General features: G+C 41.4%; 1 protein-coding gene across 2 annotated transcripts in view; it reads right to left on the bottom strand.

The window, feature by feature from the left end:
- The window catches only part of eEF5 (eukaryotic translation elongation factor 5), a 28,285-nt gene extending 13,208 nt beyond the window's left edge, over positions 1–15,077 (bottom strand). Inside the window, exons 1-4 of one of the 2 annotated variants that reach the window (XM_076197303.1) lie at positions 14,960–15,013; positions 13,379–13,463; positions 7,431–7,558; positions 5,812–5,979 (exon numbers count right to left, since the gene is read on the bottom strand). In XM_076197303.1, coding sequence (XP_076053418.1) covers positions 5,812–5,979; positions 7,431–7,538 — 276 coding nt within the window. In that variant the 5' untranslated portion in view covers positions 7,539–7,558; positions 13,379–13,463; positions 14,960–15,013. Of the gene's footprint in view, positions 1–5,811; positions 5,980–7,430; positions 7,559–13,378; positions 13,464–14,959 lie in introns of both variants that reach the window. The other variant, XM_076197295.1, reaches the window with a different exon arrangement.
- Between the last annotated feature and the right edge of the window lie 2,834 nt (positions 15,078–17,911).

Raw genomic sequence — 17,911 nt, 5'->3', positions numbered from 1 at the left:
AAGATTAAGAGGCTTTTATTGCAAAACATTGAAGTATACATATACCAAAGGCTCTTTTCCCCCTTATAAGGAAGGTAGCCAAAAAACAAGGTAAAAGTGCCACAATCTTTAGGTCACCACAGATATTTATGTTCAACATAATTAATTTATTTTTTAAAGTAAAAATTAAGTATGTAGAACAAATATGTGGTGATCTAAATGTTGTGGCACTTTTACTTGGAATGCAGCTGGGTTACAAAAAGTTTTGTTGCTTTCTCTGAGTGGGACAGCCAGGATAAGAAAAATCATTATGAAAATATGTGGCCAAACAATCTCTGACCCCAGGAGAGAAGAATGTTGTCAATCCTCCTCTATATTCACAGAAAATTCATGCACCTCCTTTGCATATTGAGCTAGGGTTATGAAAATGTGGAAGGAAAAGGTAGAGTGAAGGTGGAGGTAAAATGTAGATTGAGAGAAGCGAGTAAATGCTTTGGTGGATTAGAGTGTAATGAGGAATAGACATTTGGGGATGGATGCTAAGGAGACTGTATGAAGGAGTGATTGTGCCAACAGCACTGTATGGGGCAGAAACATGGAACATAAGAGAGGAAGAGAGAAGGAGTTTGAATGTGTTTGAGATGAGGTGTCTGAGAAGTATGATGGGGGTTACTAGGCTAGAGTGAGAAATGAGGAGGTGAGGAGAAGAACAAGGGTGGAAAGGGAGTTGGGAGATAGGGTTGATGAAGAGTATTAGGATGGTTTGGACACATGGAAAGAATGAGTGAAGAAAGACTAGTAAAAGAGGTATGGAAGGCAGATGTGGAGGGAGTGAACATGAGGGGACGTCCTACGATGAGGTGGATGGATGGGGTGAAGGGGGCTTTGGGGAAGAGGGGAATGTCTGTTGATGAAGGACTGGAGAGGACAGAAGACAGGGGTGAATGGAGAATGGTTGTATATGGATGATGTGATGCACGAGGTGGAATGGGCAGGGGGATGGGGGGTGAGGTAGTATGAGCAAAATTTGACGCAGCCCGAAGGGATCTCTCCCCGTCTTCTCCTTTTATGCATGGGGGACAGAAGGGGGGGGGGGTCGCCGATTTAATGAAGTGGCCTTGCTGTGGATGTGCGACACTGTTTCTGACCCAGGGCAGTGGACAAGGTGCAGGGATGACCAGTCATCCAGGAGGTGCTAAGATAACAGGTAGGGTGGAGGGGTGTGGAGTGTATTCAGGGATGGAATGGGTGGGAATGATTTTATGCCTTTTCCTTTTTGGCTACCTCCCTTGTAAGGGGGGAAAAAAGCCTTGGTATATGTATGTATGTATGAATAGAACTGGCGATGAAATAACATTTGAAAAACAAGTTTCCTAAAGTGACAAAATTCAAAGAAGGTATTTTTGCAGGACCACAGATTAGGGAGCTGATGAAAGACCAGAATTTTGATGAGCTAAATGATTTGAATTGTGGTTATGGAGAAATCACAAAGCAAATAACTATTCTGAAGTTGTGAAAGAGCTACTGACATCCTTCATGGCCTTGCTTGCAATACAAGCATAAAAATTCAATTCCTAGACTCTCACTTGGACTTTTCCTGCAAATCTTGGTGCCATCAGTGGCAAGCACAGTGAGAGGTTTCACCAGGACATTCTGAACATGGAAACCCAGTATCAAGGTAAGTGGAGCTCTTCAATGTTGGCTGATTACTTTTGAACACTAAAAAGAATCTCCCAGAAAATCATATATTTATACATTTTAAAGGTAAGTTTCATTGCAATATCAGCCTCATTTATTAGTTACAATTGCTTAAAATTCAATATGCTATCACAAAAACTATGCTCAATAGAAAATCCAGAAAATATTCGAAATCAGCAGAAAAATTCCTCAAGATTCAACTTTTGCTTTGTTGACCAGTCTTCTCATTATGCATGGGAGGATAGAGAGGGTGGTTGCCAATTAAATGAAGTGGCCTTGCTAAGGATGTGTCTTACGACCCTGCTTCTGACCCAGGGCAGTGGGCAAGATGCAGTGATGACCCATCATTCAGGAGCAAAGATAAAAGGGAGCAAGGGGACTGAATGGTTATGGAGTATGTGGGGATGACATGGGTGGGAGTAGATTTTATGCCTTTGTTTTTTGGCTACTTCCCTTGTAAGGGGAGAAAAAGCCTTTGGTATATATTTTTGAAACAGCCAAAAGTGATTTCTCCCCCATTTTTTTTCTACATGAGACGAGGAGCCAAGGAGGAGGGAGGGGTGATGAATAGGACTGGCGTATGTGGGGACAAAGTAGGTGGGAATGGATTTATGCCTTTGACTTTGGCTACCTCTCTTGTAAGGAGGGAAAAGGCCCTTGATATATGTAACCAAGTGAACCCCATTTTCTGAACAGGCTTGATCACATTTCCTGTGGCTATCCACATTCTGTGCAAATATTGTCATGGATCATTGTACATCAGGCTGCCTATCATTTGCATGGGAATATCCAATTCGTACTACATACATACATATACCAAGGCTTTTTCCCCCTTTCAAGGGAGGTAGCCAAAAAGGGAAAGGCATAAAAACACTCCCACCCATTTCATCCCTAAATACACTCCACACCCCTCCCACCCTCCCTCTCATCTGAGCACCTCCTGGATGACGGGTCATCCCTGCACCTTGCCCACCGCCCTGGGTCGGAAGCAGTGTCGCAAGACACAGCACATCCACAGCAAGGCCGCTTCATTTAGTCGGCGACCCCCCTTGCATATAAGGAGAGGACGGGGAGAAATCCCTTCGGGCTGCGTCAAAATTTGCTCACACATACTACCTCACCCCCACCCCCCCCGCCCATTCCTCCTCATGCAATCACATCATCATCCATATACAACCATTCTCCACTCACTTCTGTCTTCCGTCCTCTCCCTTCCTTCCTCAACAGACATTCCCCTTCCCCAAAGCCCCCTTCACCCCATCCATCCACCTCATCCTAGGACGTCCCCTCATGTTCACTCCCTCCACATCTGCCTTCCATACCTCTTTTACTAGTCTTTCCATGTGTCCAAACCATCCTAATATCCAATTCGTACTAAAGAGATTAAATCCCAGATTCCTGCCCCACACAGTGCATTCGGTACAATCGTCCCTTCACATAGTTTCTTCCAACTCTCCCTTGTACATCTCATCACCTTACTTTTACCAACATATACCTTCAACTTTCTCATATTGCATACCCTCCCAAATTCAGTCACTAACACTTTTCCTATCATGATCTTTGGTGTCCAATTGCCCTCCCATCACATTTTCTTTTTCTTTTCATTCAACAAGTGATCATGTCCTGCACAAAGATAATTGATCCAACATCTCAGCCTTTCCTAGGCTCCAATGACCTTCTGTTCCCCCTATCCTCTTATTCTGTCAATGTATTACGACTATGTACTCGAAAAACTCATAAGTGAAACATCATACCAATCCAGGGTCCATCCTCACATGATGTTTATTGATACACATTTATGGCAGGGTCATCATCAAAAGTAGCTCCTCAATTTTCTCATTTTTTTTTTAACCCAGTAACTCCGCAATTGGATTTTGTCAGTCATACATAGTACGAAATTGTTTGGGACCCTCGTAAGTTAGTTTTACAGTTATAAAATGAAAGATTGCATGAAAACCAGTTATTAGTACATTATTTGCCTTATTTCAGGCATGATGGTGTAGCAAAATTGCACATTTTGTCACCTCGAGGTAGCAGGCAGTTATCAGTGGTTATGTAAGGGTAAGCAATAGGGAACATTTCTACCATGTTTTCACACATTGTTGCTCACCACTACTGCTTCAATCATCCATTTTTTTTTCATATGAATGTTTTTAGTTTCAATTATCATCTTTGACCACAAGTAGAGTTATGGGTCATGTGGAGGTGACTGACATGCTCCTACCATGATGTCTGATGAGAAAGGATGCATGGGTGGGTAGGTGCAGTGTCTACTTGTTCACAGCAAGTTGCCAAACATCATTTTAAGACATATGGGAGCAAAACAGACTACTAATTTTTAGAAAAGCCTAGACATAATATGATGTATGTTGCAGTTACACACTGTTCATCATGATGTATGTTGCAGCTTGTGCATTAAACATCCTGTTGCAGTCCCACCATTACCTCAAACCACTCAATCTCTCCATTTCGAATTCTAACACAAGCTTTACTCTTAGAGAGAGAGAGAGAGAGAGAGAGAGAGAGAGAGAGAGAGAGAGAGAGAGAGAGAGAGAGAGAGAGAGAGAGAGAGAGAGAGAGAGAGAGAGAGAGAGACAGAGAGAGAGAGGGCACATCGCACGTCGGGCAGCTAATGTTGCGTCATAATAATCGCATTATAAAAAATAAAGTCAGTGCTCAATCGTTCGTTCTCTTTCACCCGTGTATTTTCTCAATCGTTCGTTCTCTTTCACCCGTGTATTTTGATAACTATAGAAAATGACTAAGCCAGTTTAGAGAATTAAAGTTACGTAGGGACGACTACAATAAATATAATCAAGATGGCGACGTCGGCATCATCGAGTGCCCACTTGCTCCTCATGCCGCCTAAGTAGGTGTCACCGTATGGAAGTGGTTAACAGCTTTCCCCCAATCAAATATCTGCAAACCATGCAACAGAGCTTTTCTGTCTACCGTCATAAGCCTTTTCCATATCCAAAGCCCCAAATGTACATCTTTACCTTTTGCTAAAGCTTGCTCACAAATATGCTATACCACAAAAATCTGATCCATGCAACCCCTACCCATTCTAAACCCACATTGTTCCTCTCCTAATCTTCTCAATTAAAACCCTCCCATACCCTTTCCTAACTACACCCAACAAACTGATCCTTCTGAAGCAATATACAACCCCCCTACCCAAAGTACCATCAATCTATATACCAATCTCCCAACTATCCACCTCACCTCACACATTCAAGCTCTTCCTCTCTGAAGTCCCATGTTTCTGCCCCATACAGTACTGTCAGCACTCCTTCATACAAACTCCTCTCAGCACCCATTCCCAAATGTCTTTCTCTTTACACTTTTTAATCCCAAGGCATTTACTTGCTTCTGTAATCCCTAAAGTGCAAATATACCACTGTGAGTACATGTATCCCAGGTTGGGAACTACCAATCTAAAACGACTGAATGATATCAGAACCAAAACTATCCCTCTCCCTCAACAGTTTGAAGACCACTACCAACACACTGCTCACAAACATCACTTAATATTGGAGAGATTTAACAATGAAGCATACCCAGACAGGGTTATGGTGGCAATACACAAGACTGGGATAGTCCCCAGATACACTATATCAAGAAAAATAAAATACCAACAACAAATGGAACAAACTTGTAGCTAGAGGAATCCCAAATGTAAAAACTACCTGGGATCAAGAGATTGTACAATGGAGAAACACTTTTTCCTCCATTATTTGACCTATTCAAATGATTGAGAGAAACATGTACCTACATATGGACAAAAGACTACATAAGTAGTCATTATGCATACAACACTGAAGGGGCAGACTTGGAATTAGGGAAGTAGAAAGGAGCAGGAAAGAAAAAAGGCTGAAGATATGTGCGGGTGTAGAATGATTGTGCACGTTTTCATGTAGCCTTAAGAGGATACAAAGGGAGGGGCTGTGGTTTACTAGCACAAATACCCTTGAGGTTAATCTTGTGCTGCTGTTGAAGAGATGAGAAAGAGGGAGTGTGGGAAAGAATGTATGGGTTGAAGGGGGAAATGCATGTATGTGTGTGTGTGTGCGCACGCATGCGTGCAGAGGGAAGGGAATTCACTAATATTTCAAATCCTGATCAATGTCTTACCTGGTAATCAGCCCTCTTGACTACAGGCACATCCATGTTGTGGGTAGAAGGGCAAATATCCTCAAGTTTTTTGCCTGTGAACAAGTCTATGCCAACCAAGTGTACCTTGGCATGTCCGTGTTTGCCAGTCTTTGATGTGGACATCTCAACAATCTTGCAAGGTCGACTCTGTTGACAGAAGCTACATTGTAATTCACGATATGTTAGCTGTACACACTACAATAGAACAACAAACCAAAACTTTTTGCACCTTTCAACAAACGTGATCTTGAAAATATCAAAGGATCATTCATGATCTTGGGTTGGTCTTCCTATTCTTGGCTACTATCACCAACACTCCAGTTCTTTCCAATGCAAGTTCTGCTAAGTGTGGTAAAACATAGGTTGGATCGGGACATGGGGGGCAAGGAGTTGGAGGGGGACGTGGGGAGGCACAGTGCTGGCAGGGGACGTCGGGGGTACGGAGTTGGGAGGGGACATGAGGAGGCACCGAATTGGGAGGGGACATGGGGAGGCACCGAATTGGGAGGGGACATGGAGAGGCACAGAGTTGGGAGGGGACATGGAGAGGCACAGAGTTGGGAGGGGACGTGGGGGGACATGGAATTGGGAGGGGACGTGGGGGGACATGGAATTGGGAGGGGATGTGGGGTGGCATGGAGCGGGGAGGGGACGTGGGGAGGGGATGTGGGGGCACGGAGTGGGGAGGGGATGTGGGGGAGAGGGATGTGGGGGAGAGGGATGTGGGGGATGTGGGGGGCACGGAGAGGGGAGGGGATGTGGGGGGCACGGAGAGGGGAGGGGACGTGGGGGCAAGGAGAGGGGAGGGGATGTGGGGGGCACGGAGAGGGGAGGGGACATGGGGGCAAGGAGACGGGAGGGGACATGGGGGCAAGGAGACGGGAGGGGATGTGGGGGGCAAGGAGACGGGAGGGGATGTGGGGGGCACGGAGTGGGGAGGGGACGTGGGGGCATGGAGTGGGGAGAGGTAAGAAGGGGGTATGGAATTTGGAGTTAAAAAGAAGGGGCAGATGGAAGTTGGGTTGGATAAACGGTAAATGGGAGAGGTGGAGGGTGAGAACAGGGGGACTGACAGGGATTGCATGGATAATGGAATGTTCCTTTGAAATTGGGAAGTGCTGATTTTTGATAGACATGATGTAAAAGTGATTCCTTAGAGGAAAAATGTTTGATACATTCTTTGGAGTAAAGAAGGCATGTTGAAAGGTGCCTTTGAGGGGGATAATCAATTTACAATGCTGGTTCATGGGTGACATGTTGGTGAAAGAACTTGTTTACTGGCGGTAGATGAAGGGTAAGGTTCAGCAGCAATGGGTCATGAGGGTTAGTTAACTGGGGAGTTCATGGGAACAAGTTCTTTGAAAGATGAAGAAATATACTCTTCACACACAGAAGGTCCTGGATGGGACAGTTGTGAATCAAGGCTGTATTGGCAACAGGTTGGGCAGTCTCTCTCCCTCCAGGGGATCTCAAATTACAATCAATCAATCCATTACCTCTGGTCTGTTCTGCAGAGACCTGCAGCCTTCAGGTAATTCCCAACAGCTAAAACAATGAACGACTGTGGTGGAAAACATACCTTCTCAATTAAATCTTACCTTAATGACAACATGCCCATTCTTGCGCAGGGATGAGCACTGTGCAGGGTAAACTAGGGATGCACCAGCATCTCCACCCTCGAAGTCTGTTGCCAACTCCTCAGACATGGTGGCACTTTATTTTGGTACTGAAATGCAAAATAGTTCATTAGCACCAGAGAAGCATGTGGTTAAACTGAAAGACTAGTTTCAAATGCATACTGTCCTTATAACTAAATACACAGTTGGTTACCACCTCACTTGCTCCAGTTTCCCTACTTGAGAACTATGAAGAAAAAGGTCGAGCTAGGAATTTGAAACAATTTCAGTTCTGATGATTAGAGCAACTGGGAGCTGACCATGGTGATGCAGATATATCCGAGACAGAACAGGGTACTGCACAAGAATTATGCAGTATCTAGAGATTTCAGTAACACCCTTTCATACCATACAATCCACGTAACATTCTTGACTAATCTCCACTTAAAAGGGAATACTTATAACTAACATCTACTACTCTTTTATATCAGACTCCACTTCTTTGGCACAGTGCTGCCCCCCCCCCCCAAAAAAAAGTTAAATAAATAAAGATTTGGAGTGTCTAGAGTTAAAGAGGAAATGGATTGCCCTTACAAGATCTAGACAGAGGTCCTCTACCAGTTATGTTGAGGTCCTGCCTGTGTACTACCAGAACTTACACATGTCAATCATCAATTTTGAAGGACAACCATTTGTTAGTATCTGATGTTATCTATTTTTCTCAAAAGAAAAAAAAGAACAAAAGAAAGAGAAAGAGAGAGAGAGAGAATGCTTTTCTGAACTTTGAAATCTTAAGGCATGAATTTGGATGGGGAGGGGGTGAGACAGAGCAAGTGTGTGCAAGAGAAAGTATGTGTATACATATTACACACACACACATTTATATATATCTATATAAACTGCAGGAAGCTTTTAAGATCTATGAATAATTGGGAAATATATAACCCATAAGAGTTATGCAGACAAGAAATGCACATGTAGTCAAGATGACAAATCAAGTACCAATAGGTTTCTTTTCTTTCCCTTTACGAGAGGCAGCCTGGAGGTACAACCTAACGAGACCTACCCCATATCCTGACTGGACACAAGATCTTTCTAGCTTCAATTATATTCCTTCCAACTTTTCACATGAGAGCTGACAATTAGATTACTCTCCTCCTACCATTACATGCTGGTGACAAAAACGGTCCTACACTCCTAGAGATTCTCTATGGATGGGGCCTAAAGACTTTTTTTAATCACAGCTAGTTTCTAGTAGTTAGGGCTGAGAGTTTCCAGTCATTGAAACTGACAGCATTATTAATCTTTTATTCTTCTCAAATTTGTTAGCATACTTTGTTATTCCTTCAATCATGTTTATGCAGATAATGAACATTACTGGTACCAATACAGACCCTTGCAGGGCTCCCAACTCATTTCCTTCAACCCTGAAATATTTTTAATTGTAATTTTCTTGTCTGTTAGTATAAATACATCTTAGGTAGATTGGGGGGGGGGGGGGGGGAGTCCACCACACAATGAAGTGATGGAGGCAACCAGCACCGACTGTCAGTCCCTACCATGGAACATGTCTCATTGCAATGCCTTGGACCTGAACAGTAGTAAGGCCAGGGATCCTTTATCCCCAAGGTAACAGGAGTGGGGCAACTACTGGGTTTTTTGGATGGGATTAGTATAGGGTGGAAGCATGCTTCGATTGTCACCCCCCCACTTCTGGCAGGTGTTTACCCAATTGTAGTACACATGTACGTCTTTCAGGAGATCCCTAATACAAGAAGTTTCCTGTAAGCCCTCCAATATGCTCTGAAGGCAGGGAAACCATTACAACAACAATTTTGTAAGACCAACACTTGCTGTACTTATTGTTGGTCCCTGCCCAATCAGACAAGAGCATGGTAATTTGGAGGATTGTGAATATGCATAAAAAGAGCAGAACAGAAGGGAAGGGATAGAGAAAACAAGCTGTGATGGACTTCATGTGGAATTTCTAGGAACTGGTCTCGCATAAATTATAACAAAAAATAATTTTATCCAGACCCCTCTGCCTTGTATTGGAAATGGAGATTTGGCAAATATACATGTCACATGACTAAAGGCCTATATTCAAATAACTGAAGTTTTGTCTTAAGCCTATAACAGTATTTGATGAACAACTAGGACTATCAATGAATTCACATGAAAATGCAAGCAGTCAGCCATGGGTCCCTATAATGTTCATAAAAGCTTGAAAATATAGACAGATTACAAGCTCCTTTTGAAGGGTTCAGAGGAACTGGAAGCCAAGGTGGGGGAAAGTGAGGTGCAACTTTCACAGATTTGAAGGAAAAGTAAAGATACTGAAAAAGTCGAGGCTTTTCTTCCCCCAAGCCTTGCCACTTCACTTTGCTGGTAACAGCTGACTGGATTGGACATCACTTGTACAAGCAGTCCACTGCCCTCTAGTGTCTCCTGCAGGAGACACACTGCTCTTGGGTAAGCAGCAACATCCATCTGATGGGCCCACAAGTTTGCAGTACTCTGAGCAGACCCATATTTTAAACGAACAAGCACTACAAAATCATCACAGTTGGTACTATGGCAAATACCTCCTAAGTAAACCAAAAAGAGAAAATACTTCCTACTTACAAGCAAAACAAGCCACCATATGATGGTAGCACAAAAACAATACAATATGGCAACCAACATCAGTGTTCATAAGATATATATATTCAAACACACAACTAAGCAAATATGAGACCAGCACTCTTCCAATTATGCCACCAGCACACTGTGAAGGTGGAGTTGGAGGTTAAAAAAACAGATTTGTGCAACAAGTTGGATGAAAATACCATCTCGGACAACCACAAATTTAAAGTTTGGGTGCACTGAACAGTTCTAACCAAGTATACAACTGGGTAAATACATATGGACCAGGCTCAAGATTTCTATCAACCCTTGAATACAATGATGCCTACATAGGCGTCATGAGGCACAAGTGAGTAAATGTAGATGCCAACACATTTCCTCTTTATATTTTGTAGTTGTAGCCGAGTGACCCTCACTGAACAGGCTTGATAACTTTTTCAGCGGTTACATTCTGGGTAAAAGAACGAGAATAGCAGCTGTAACTTTATCTTTTGTAATGCGTCATTGTAAGTCAGGCAGCTAATTGTGTGAATATTTCACTCGAATTGAAGGTCAATTTTATACATTTCCTCCAACCTTTCACAAAATAAGAGTTCACAATCATTGCTGCCTATGCACTTCTCTATTTTCCAAGGGAGGGCGTGGATGGCGTTCATCCAATTTTCAAACGGATCAGTGATTTTTGGCCTACATATGGACCTGACATCAAATCAACAAAACTAACCTACAACAATACATTCCAAGTACTGACTTTAGACAAGAGAAAGTAATAACCATCTTCAAGCAATTTAGAAGAATCACTCAACTATGTCCCAACATGGTTCCCAACAATCAACATGATAAAACAACTTACAAGCTTTACATAATCACATAGTAAAAACAGAATGCACAAAAATTACCACAATTGGACCCCTGCATACAAATACCTAAATACCCCCAACTGAACAAACAAAAAAATGATGGGAACAATTGTTTGTCAGAACCTTGATGGCACACACCTATCCCAGTCTCAAGTACCACCAACCGAATAAAAAATATTACACCAGCATAATACTCATAAAATACTATTTGTACCACACAAAAATACACACAATGCCAATACAAACCCTTCAAGATACACTCCTACAACCTCAAGATATAAGCCCGAGAAAATACCCTCCCACATCTGGTAAGAACCACACAAAGAACCATACCAACATTCAATGAGGACACCACTCAGCACTGAAACACAATAAGCCCAGCTAGAGATTCAAACTGCCAAATATGAAACCATCATACAGAGGAATCCCAACACCTCAGACTACCTACAATGCTCAACACTAACAATTCCTTGATGCCAAAATCTATCTTTCCCAAGTGACTTGTGGACCTGCCTAGTGCTGTTGCTGGTTGTTAACCAAATTATATCTGACCTGTTAAGTAGCAGATCCCTCACAATCTATTTGATACCTTCAGTATAATGCATTGAATGTAAATGCCATTTGAAAACCTTTGCATTTGCCAAAAACAAAAACTACTAATATCTAGCATCAATAATATGGCCTGTGTGGTAAACCTCCCTAGATGCAGTGTTGATATATTTCAAACTAATCTGGGCAGTTTGCTATGCAAGATCACTGTTGAATCACCAGTTATGACAGCTCAGTTATACGAGGATGATGGCTCCAGGTACAGCACTGGTTTACCATGACACTTGGGTAAAGAACTAAACCACTACAAGTGGACATGTGGAATGTGGGTAGTCACTAGTTAGAAGACATTGGCACTTAGCATGGCACCTCAATAAAATGATAAAAGAGAAAACTTAAAAGAGGGCGAGAAAGAATATTCTTTGAAAATGTATCTTGCAAGAACGCACTTGCACATTCCCATACAAATAATATCACTGAGTTATGGCTACCAGTGAAAATATCAACTTTGAGTACAATACTACCATTTACAATGCTATGGTCATTTTTTTAATCTCTGCCACCCATGCCAAATATTAAAAAAAGTGGTCCTCTCCCAAAATTTTTAACCCATGGAGAAATAGGCTCAAACAATATTACACTTCTCCATGCAATCAAATTAGAAAAAACAAGAAATTGAGGCGTTTCATTTGCTCCCTCACCTCCACCTTTTGGACAACTTAGCCACCTTTCAGTTCGCAAACAACTGCAAAGTGAGAAATCTGAACTTACACATTGCCTTAACTAGTTGATACACAAGTTATCAGAAGGATGGCAAGATCATCCAATAGTAGAAGAGTCTCAGCCTATCAGATGCAATACAGAACACTGAATACGTTTTTGTGCATTGGGGGAGATGCCACAATTTATGTCAAAATGCCCATGGCAAGTTTACTGCCAACATTTCTTCCCACTATAACATGCCAACAATACACTTCTCTCGCATCCTGCACTCTTCACTGTCCAGTTACTCTACAATATCCACAAACCAATATCTACACTTCACCATATTAGAAATTTGACTAAACTTTCCCTTTACCTAAGTTAACCCAAAATACTGACACTACAAAGTTAAATGGCAAAGTCTCAACATTTCATACCATAAAGTTAAAATTAAAGAGCCACCTAGTGTAAATGGATTTTCACTGCATTTGCTTTTAAGTTTAATTTTCTTAAAGGAAATAAATGTCAATAATTGCTGCAAACAATAACAGTTCCATTGTAAACAAAATGCATTTGGTAGAGGGATGTGGACGCACCCAAAGTGTGCCAAAAATGAGCAAGGTCATTATCAGAAATAACTTTCCAAGAATATAGTAGCCATAGGGGCACTATCCACAATTTCCTGTTATGGCCTTGTAGTAATATATAGTATTCAAAACAAAAGGCCTGGACTGCACAGCAATGTTGGCAACAGGAATAGGATGGTAAACTGTACACCTTTTAGATTAACATGCTATAATTAATTTGCAGCAATCTTCTGATAATTTCCTCAAAAAACAGGTCTCTTCAAAGCAAAAACCATCAGTAAAACTCCTTACACAAAGTAAAAGTTTGCCTCAACATTCATTCCAATTCCTCGGATAGTTTCCACAATATGAAAGAATCTTATGTTAAAATAAGGCAAATTTTATATTTGTCAACCTCCTCTACAAAAATACTTTCCTACTGTTACTAATTATGGACTACTTGAGCGGGTAACAATTTGAACAAAAAAAGCACAGTTAAGGCAGTGTGCATTTCAATGCACTTCAATCACCAGAATATTCCAACCTCACTTTACAGATGCTCAAAAAGTTCCCTGCTCAAAAAAGTCCAGGTACCACTGCTAGGAGGATATCAAATGTCAATACTAACCTAATACTGTACAGGACACAAGAAGATAAGTGTGGCATATGTAGTCTCCGATAACCAAGCAAGGATGGGTGCCATTAACGTCTCCCTGCAAATTTTCAATGAGGATCTCAGCCTATATCAATATGTTACTTGGTGGTATTAAAGAGATTACATAAAACTACAATTTCCTAAAATGGTCCAGACATGAGCTCGGCTACACTTTCCCCGCTTTCAAAAAATTTCACCCGCCATTGCACCCTACTTCTACGGCAAGCTAAAAAAAATTTATGGAGTTACTGCAACAATACTGGACAAACTTATCCAATTACATAATCAACCTTTGACATCAGTCAACATAAAAGACAAAGCCAAAATCAAAAGGAGTGCAGTCACAGGGTCAGGGACACTGTTTTGGAATGCCAATATTCTTTAACTCTTGAGCACCACCTGAAAAATTGAATACTCAAGCACTTTTGGCAGTATCATAATCATTCTATCAAATAATTCACTGCAATGTAATTACATTACTCAAGACTTGGATAATGTATACTATACTCCTTGCTAGAATCCACCTATTTTCACAAGATTAATTCAATTAACTACCATGCATTACTAAACTTAATGCTCTTTAAAGTTTAATACAATGCATATGTCCATGTTTCCCTCATTGACCAACTACTGAAATGATCAAAACAAATCCAACCACCTATACTTTCCCTTAGCATACTCCCACTACTACGTCTACTGAGACTTTCACTTGTACAAACACCCGTTTCTAGAACTGGTGCAAACAAATCAATTGTACTTCAACAAAATTTAAAATACAGGAATACATTAATGAATGTCCCTTTCGTGGATCAACTTCGTTTTTGTAACAATCATCACTGCTGCTACATATGGTCCTGCTCCTACCGTTAATGTTGAAACTACAACAGAATAACGTCCTACTTAAACCACCTGTCGCAAAGGCATTCTGCATCATGATAAAGTTGGCAGCCACATGGACTAGCCTGCTACCGAGGGATTGCTCAGTGAATAGAAGAACTCAGCAATCCAGGGGTCATTACACTATTCTCATGCCCCACCCTTTTGTAATTCAGTAAACACTGATAAAGCTCCATAATATGTTCTGCCATCTCTGCGATTACATTACGCACAACCATGATTGCAATCAAAACGAATTAGGAAAATGCGAGCAAGTTTCGTACGTTTGACACAACCTATACCAACAAGGGCATCTCTTCAACTCGTACGTCTTTGAGTCGGCCAGCTCTTTTTTCCACTCACCAACTGTCTTATAACAACACATTTACTTCAAGAAAAATCCTTGTACAAAATGATACCTACTGTATGGCCAATTCTCAAAAAAGTAACTTCAAAAGCTGTCAAATAAAGACAATATGGCGGCCCCGGTGAGGGCCCTGTCACCACCGTCCCTGTCCTCTTCCAGTCAACAAAACCATATTTTAGAAATAACCTTACATTTACAAGAACATAAACGTGTTGTGCCAGTCAAATGTACCTATTTTTTCTTACATAAATAGGGGTCGTTATGTACAGCCGAATAAGAAATACTTATACGAGATGAAAAGTAATTCTTACACGTGAGTCGTGGAGGTCCAGAACGAGAGAGAGCGCCGCGCAAACGTATAGCCTTGTTCAGAGCCCCAACACCAAATATGGCCGCCAAGAAGTGAAAAACAATATGCGCATTTAATTGCATTAGTAAATACTGGTTCGCAATGAAACATTTAGCTAGAAAAACATAAATAACAAAAGATTGCACAATATCATATCAATAAGATTAGTATTGAAACATGAAAATATATAACACATTAATCACTTACAATCGAAGCTTTTTACATTATCAAATTGACCAATTATTTTGATTTTATTAAATACATAAACGTTGCACACGTGTTTATTTATAAGGGTGAGGAAATATTTTTTTATGTGTTTTAGGGTCCTTAACGTAGATCCTGTTTCCATGCGCCTTCAAATTCTTCAGGTTTTTGAGCAGGAAATACGCTTTTCAATTGTGATCAGTTCCTATGCTTCTGGAAAAAATACATCCTGCCAGACTGACTGATATACTGTATATGTTTACTATGTAATCATACGTCCAAAATAGCTACGAATATACTGTTTCTACCCACCAAACGAATGAAACCAATAAAGGTAAACAAAAGTACACAACACGCCAAAAATGAGTATGGTCTGAGCAGCACAAAAATACTTACCAATTTCACATTAATTCATAGAAAATATTAAATCCCCCGTTATACACAGAATAGTATCATATTGGCGGGAATATGAAAAATAATCTGAGGAAATAGCCGAAATCACTGATACTTTTATTTCATCGAGTACTAATTAAATAAAACAAAACGAGATGAGTAACGCTTAGGAATATAAACATATACTGATTCGGTATATCAGACGACAGAGGGATTACTTTAGCCACATTTCACTTCCGTAGAATCTCGAGGTTTTTAGCGATTATGTGTCTGAGTCATCAGCTGTCTCCATTGTCATACGACTTTCACGGTATCCCAAAACAACATTGTCAAATCTTCCGAACATGACACGTTTTCTGTAGTTTCATTTTTGTTTAGACACACACACACACACACACACACACACACACGGCTCGGTGGCGGATTGGTAAGGCACTGGCCTCACAAGCCGGAGACCCGGGGTTCGATTCCCAGGCCGGGCGGAGACAAGTTGGGTTTGTCTCCTTTCACGTGTAGCCCCTGTTCACCTAGCAGCGAGTAGGTACGGGACGTTAGTCAAGGAGTTGTGACCTTGCATTCCCGGTGTGTGGAGTGTGAGTGGTCTCAGACCTACCCAGAGATCTGCTAATAATGAGCTCTGAGCTCACTGTCGTAGGGTGGTGTCTGGCTGTCTCGAAAAGAGGCTGCAGCAGATCCGAGGTGAATACACACACACACACTTGCTTTGCTTATAGTAGTCCGTCGCTGACGACGATGACGTTGCACCATGCCAAGAAGTGGTATTACGCCAGATGAACTCGCTGATGGCTGTGGAGTCCGATTCTCGATTTGCATATACGGCTGCAGGTATCACAGGGAAAGTTGCCCTCTGCCTGATGTGCCGCATGTCTTTGCCGTCTTCGATGTTCTGCCCGATCGTTGTAGGTGGAAGTGAGAGTATCTAAGCCGTTTTGGCATGTAGATCGCCATTCTCTCCGATCGGCAGCAACATTTTCAATGGTGGTGGGTTCGATGCCACATTTTTTCAGCGTTGTTTTCAGGTGGTCCTTGTGTCGTTTACGTGGGCCCCCAGGGTGGCGTCTGCCCTCAGCAAGTTCTCCATAGAGAACTTTACGTGGTAGTCTCTCTTCTGGCATGCGGATGGTATGCCCCAGCCACCGTAGTTGACGTTGGGTTAAGACTGTTTCCAGTGGGTCCATTTGTGTGCGTCGACGGATTACACTGTGAGGTATCTTGTGCCACCATTTTAGACCCAGTATGCGCTGTAAGCAGTTGGTGTGAAAGGCCTCCAGCTTTTTCAAATGGCGTCTATAAGGCACCCATGACTCACTGCCATACAGAAGGATGGAGAGACAGATTGCCTTATACACCGAAACCTTGGTGGTGGTGGTGAGGTTGCGGTTCAAGAACACTCTGTGTGATAGTCTACCAAAAGCTGCTGCTGCCAAACCAATGCGGCGTTGGATTTCGCTTGTCATGTCACAGGAGTCAGTGAGCACTGAGCCGAGGTAGGTAAACTCATGAGTGTTTTTCAGAGGTTGTTGATTGACAGTGAATTCCGGAAGCTCTAGTTGTTCAGAGATACTGAGCATTTCTGTTTTGTTTATTACAAAGGATTACAAAGGCGGAGCATGCCGACAGAAGACCTTTTGATCCATATCTAGGTCGGATGCGAAAAAAAATATATTAATAATAAAATAATGAATAAAAACAAATAAAATACATAAAGAAATGCATAGGTATAGTTAGAATAATAAACAAACAGGTAAATAGTAAATAATAATAAATTGACATATAACTAACAATAAATGAAAATCAGACAGACAAATGATAACAAAACAAAAACAAATAATATAAGATAAATTATAATCATTACAGCATCTTACTTAGGTATTTATCTAAATGATTCTTAAAGCTTCGAACTGAACTACATTGCACTACCTGTGCAGGAAGTTTATTCCATTCATTAACTACACGGTTGGCAAAGTTGTTTCTACCTACTTCCAAATTGAATCTATTTCCGGACAGTTTGAGACCATTGTTTCTTGTCTGATTCTCATTCAATGTAAAAATTTGGTCACTTTTGATGTTGTCAATTCCCTTTAGAATTTTAAAGACCTGTATCAAGTCACCTCTGAGTGTACGCTTTTTTAGGGAAAACAGATTCATATGTTTTAGTCGATTTTCGTATGATTTATTTTTGATATTTGGAATCAGTTTTGTGGCTCGCCGTTGTACTTTTTCCAATCTGTCAATGTCTTTAATGAGATTCGGTGACCATACGGAAACAGCATATTCCAAATGTGGACGAACTAAC

This window comes from Oratosquilla oratoria, chromosome 1 (assembly GCF_046742065.1).
Source record: "Oratosquilla oratoria isolate Oo_2021 chromosome 1, ASM4674206v1, whole genome shotgun sequence".
Classification (NCBI taxonomy): Eukaryota; Metazoa; Arthropoda; class Malacostraca; order Stomatopoda; family Squillidae; genus Oratosquilla; species Oratosquilla oratoria.
Note: the sequence above shows the minus strand (reverse complement) of the source record. Positions and strands in the feature narration are given on the sequence as shown.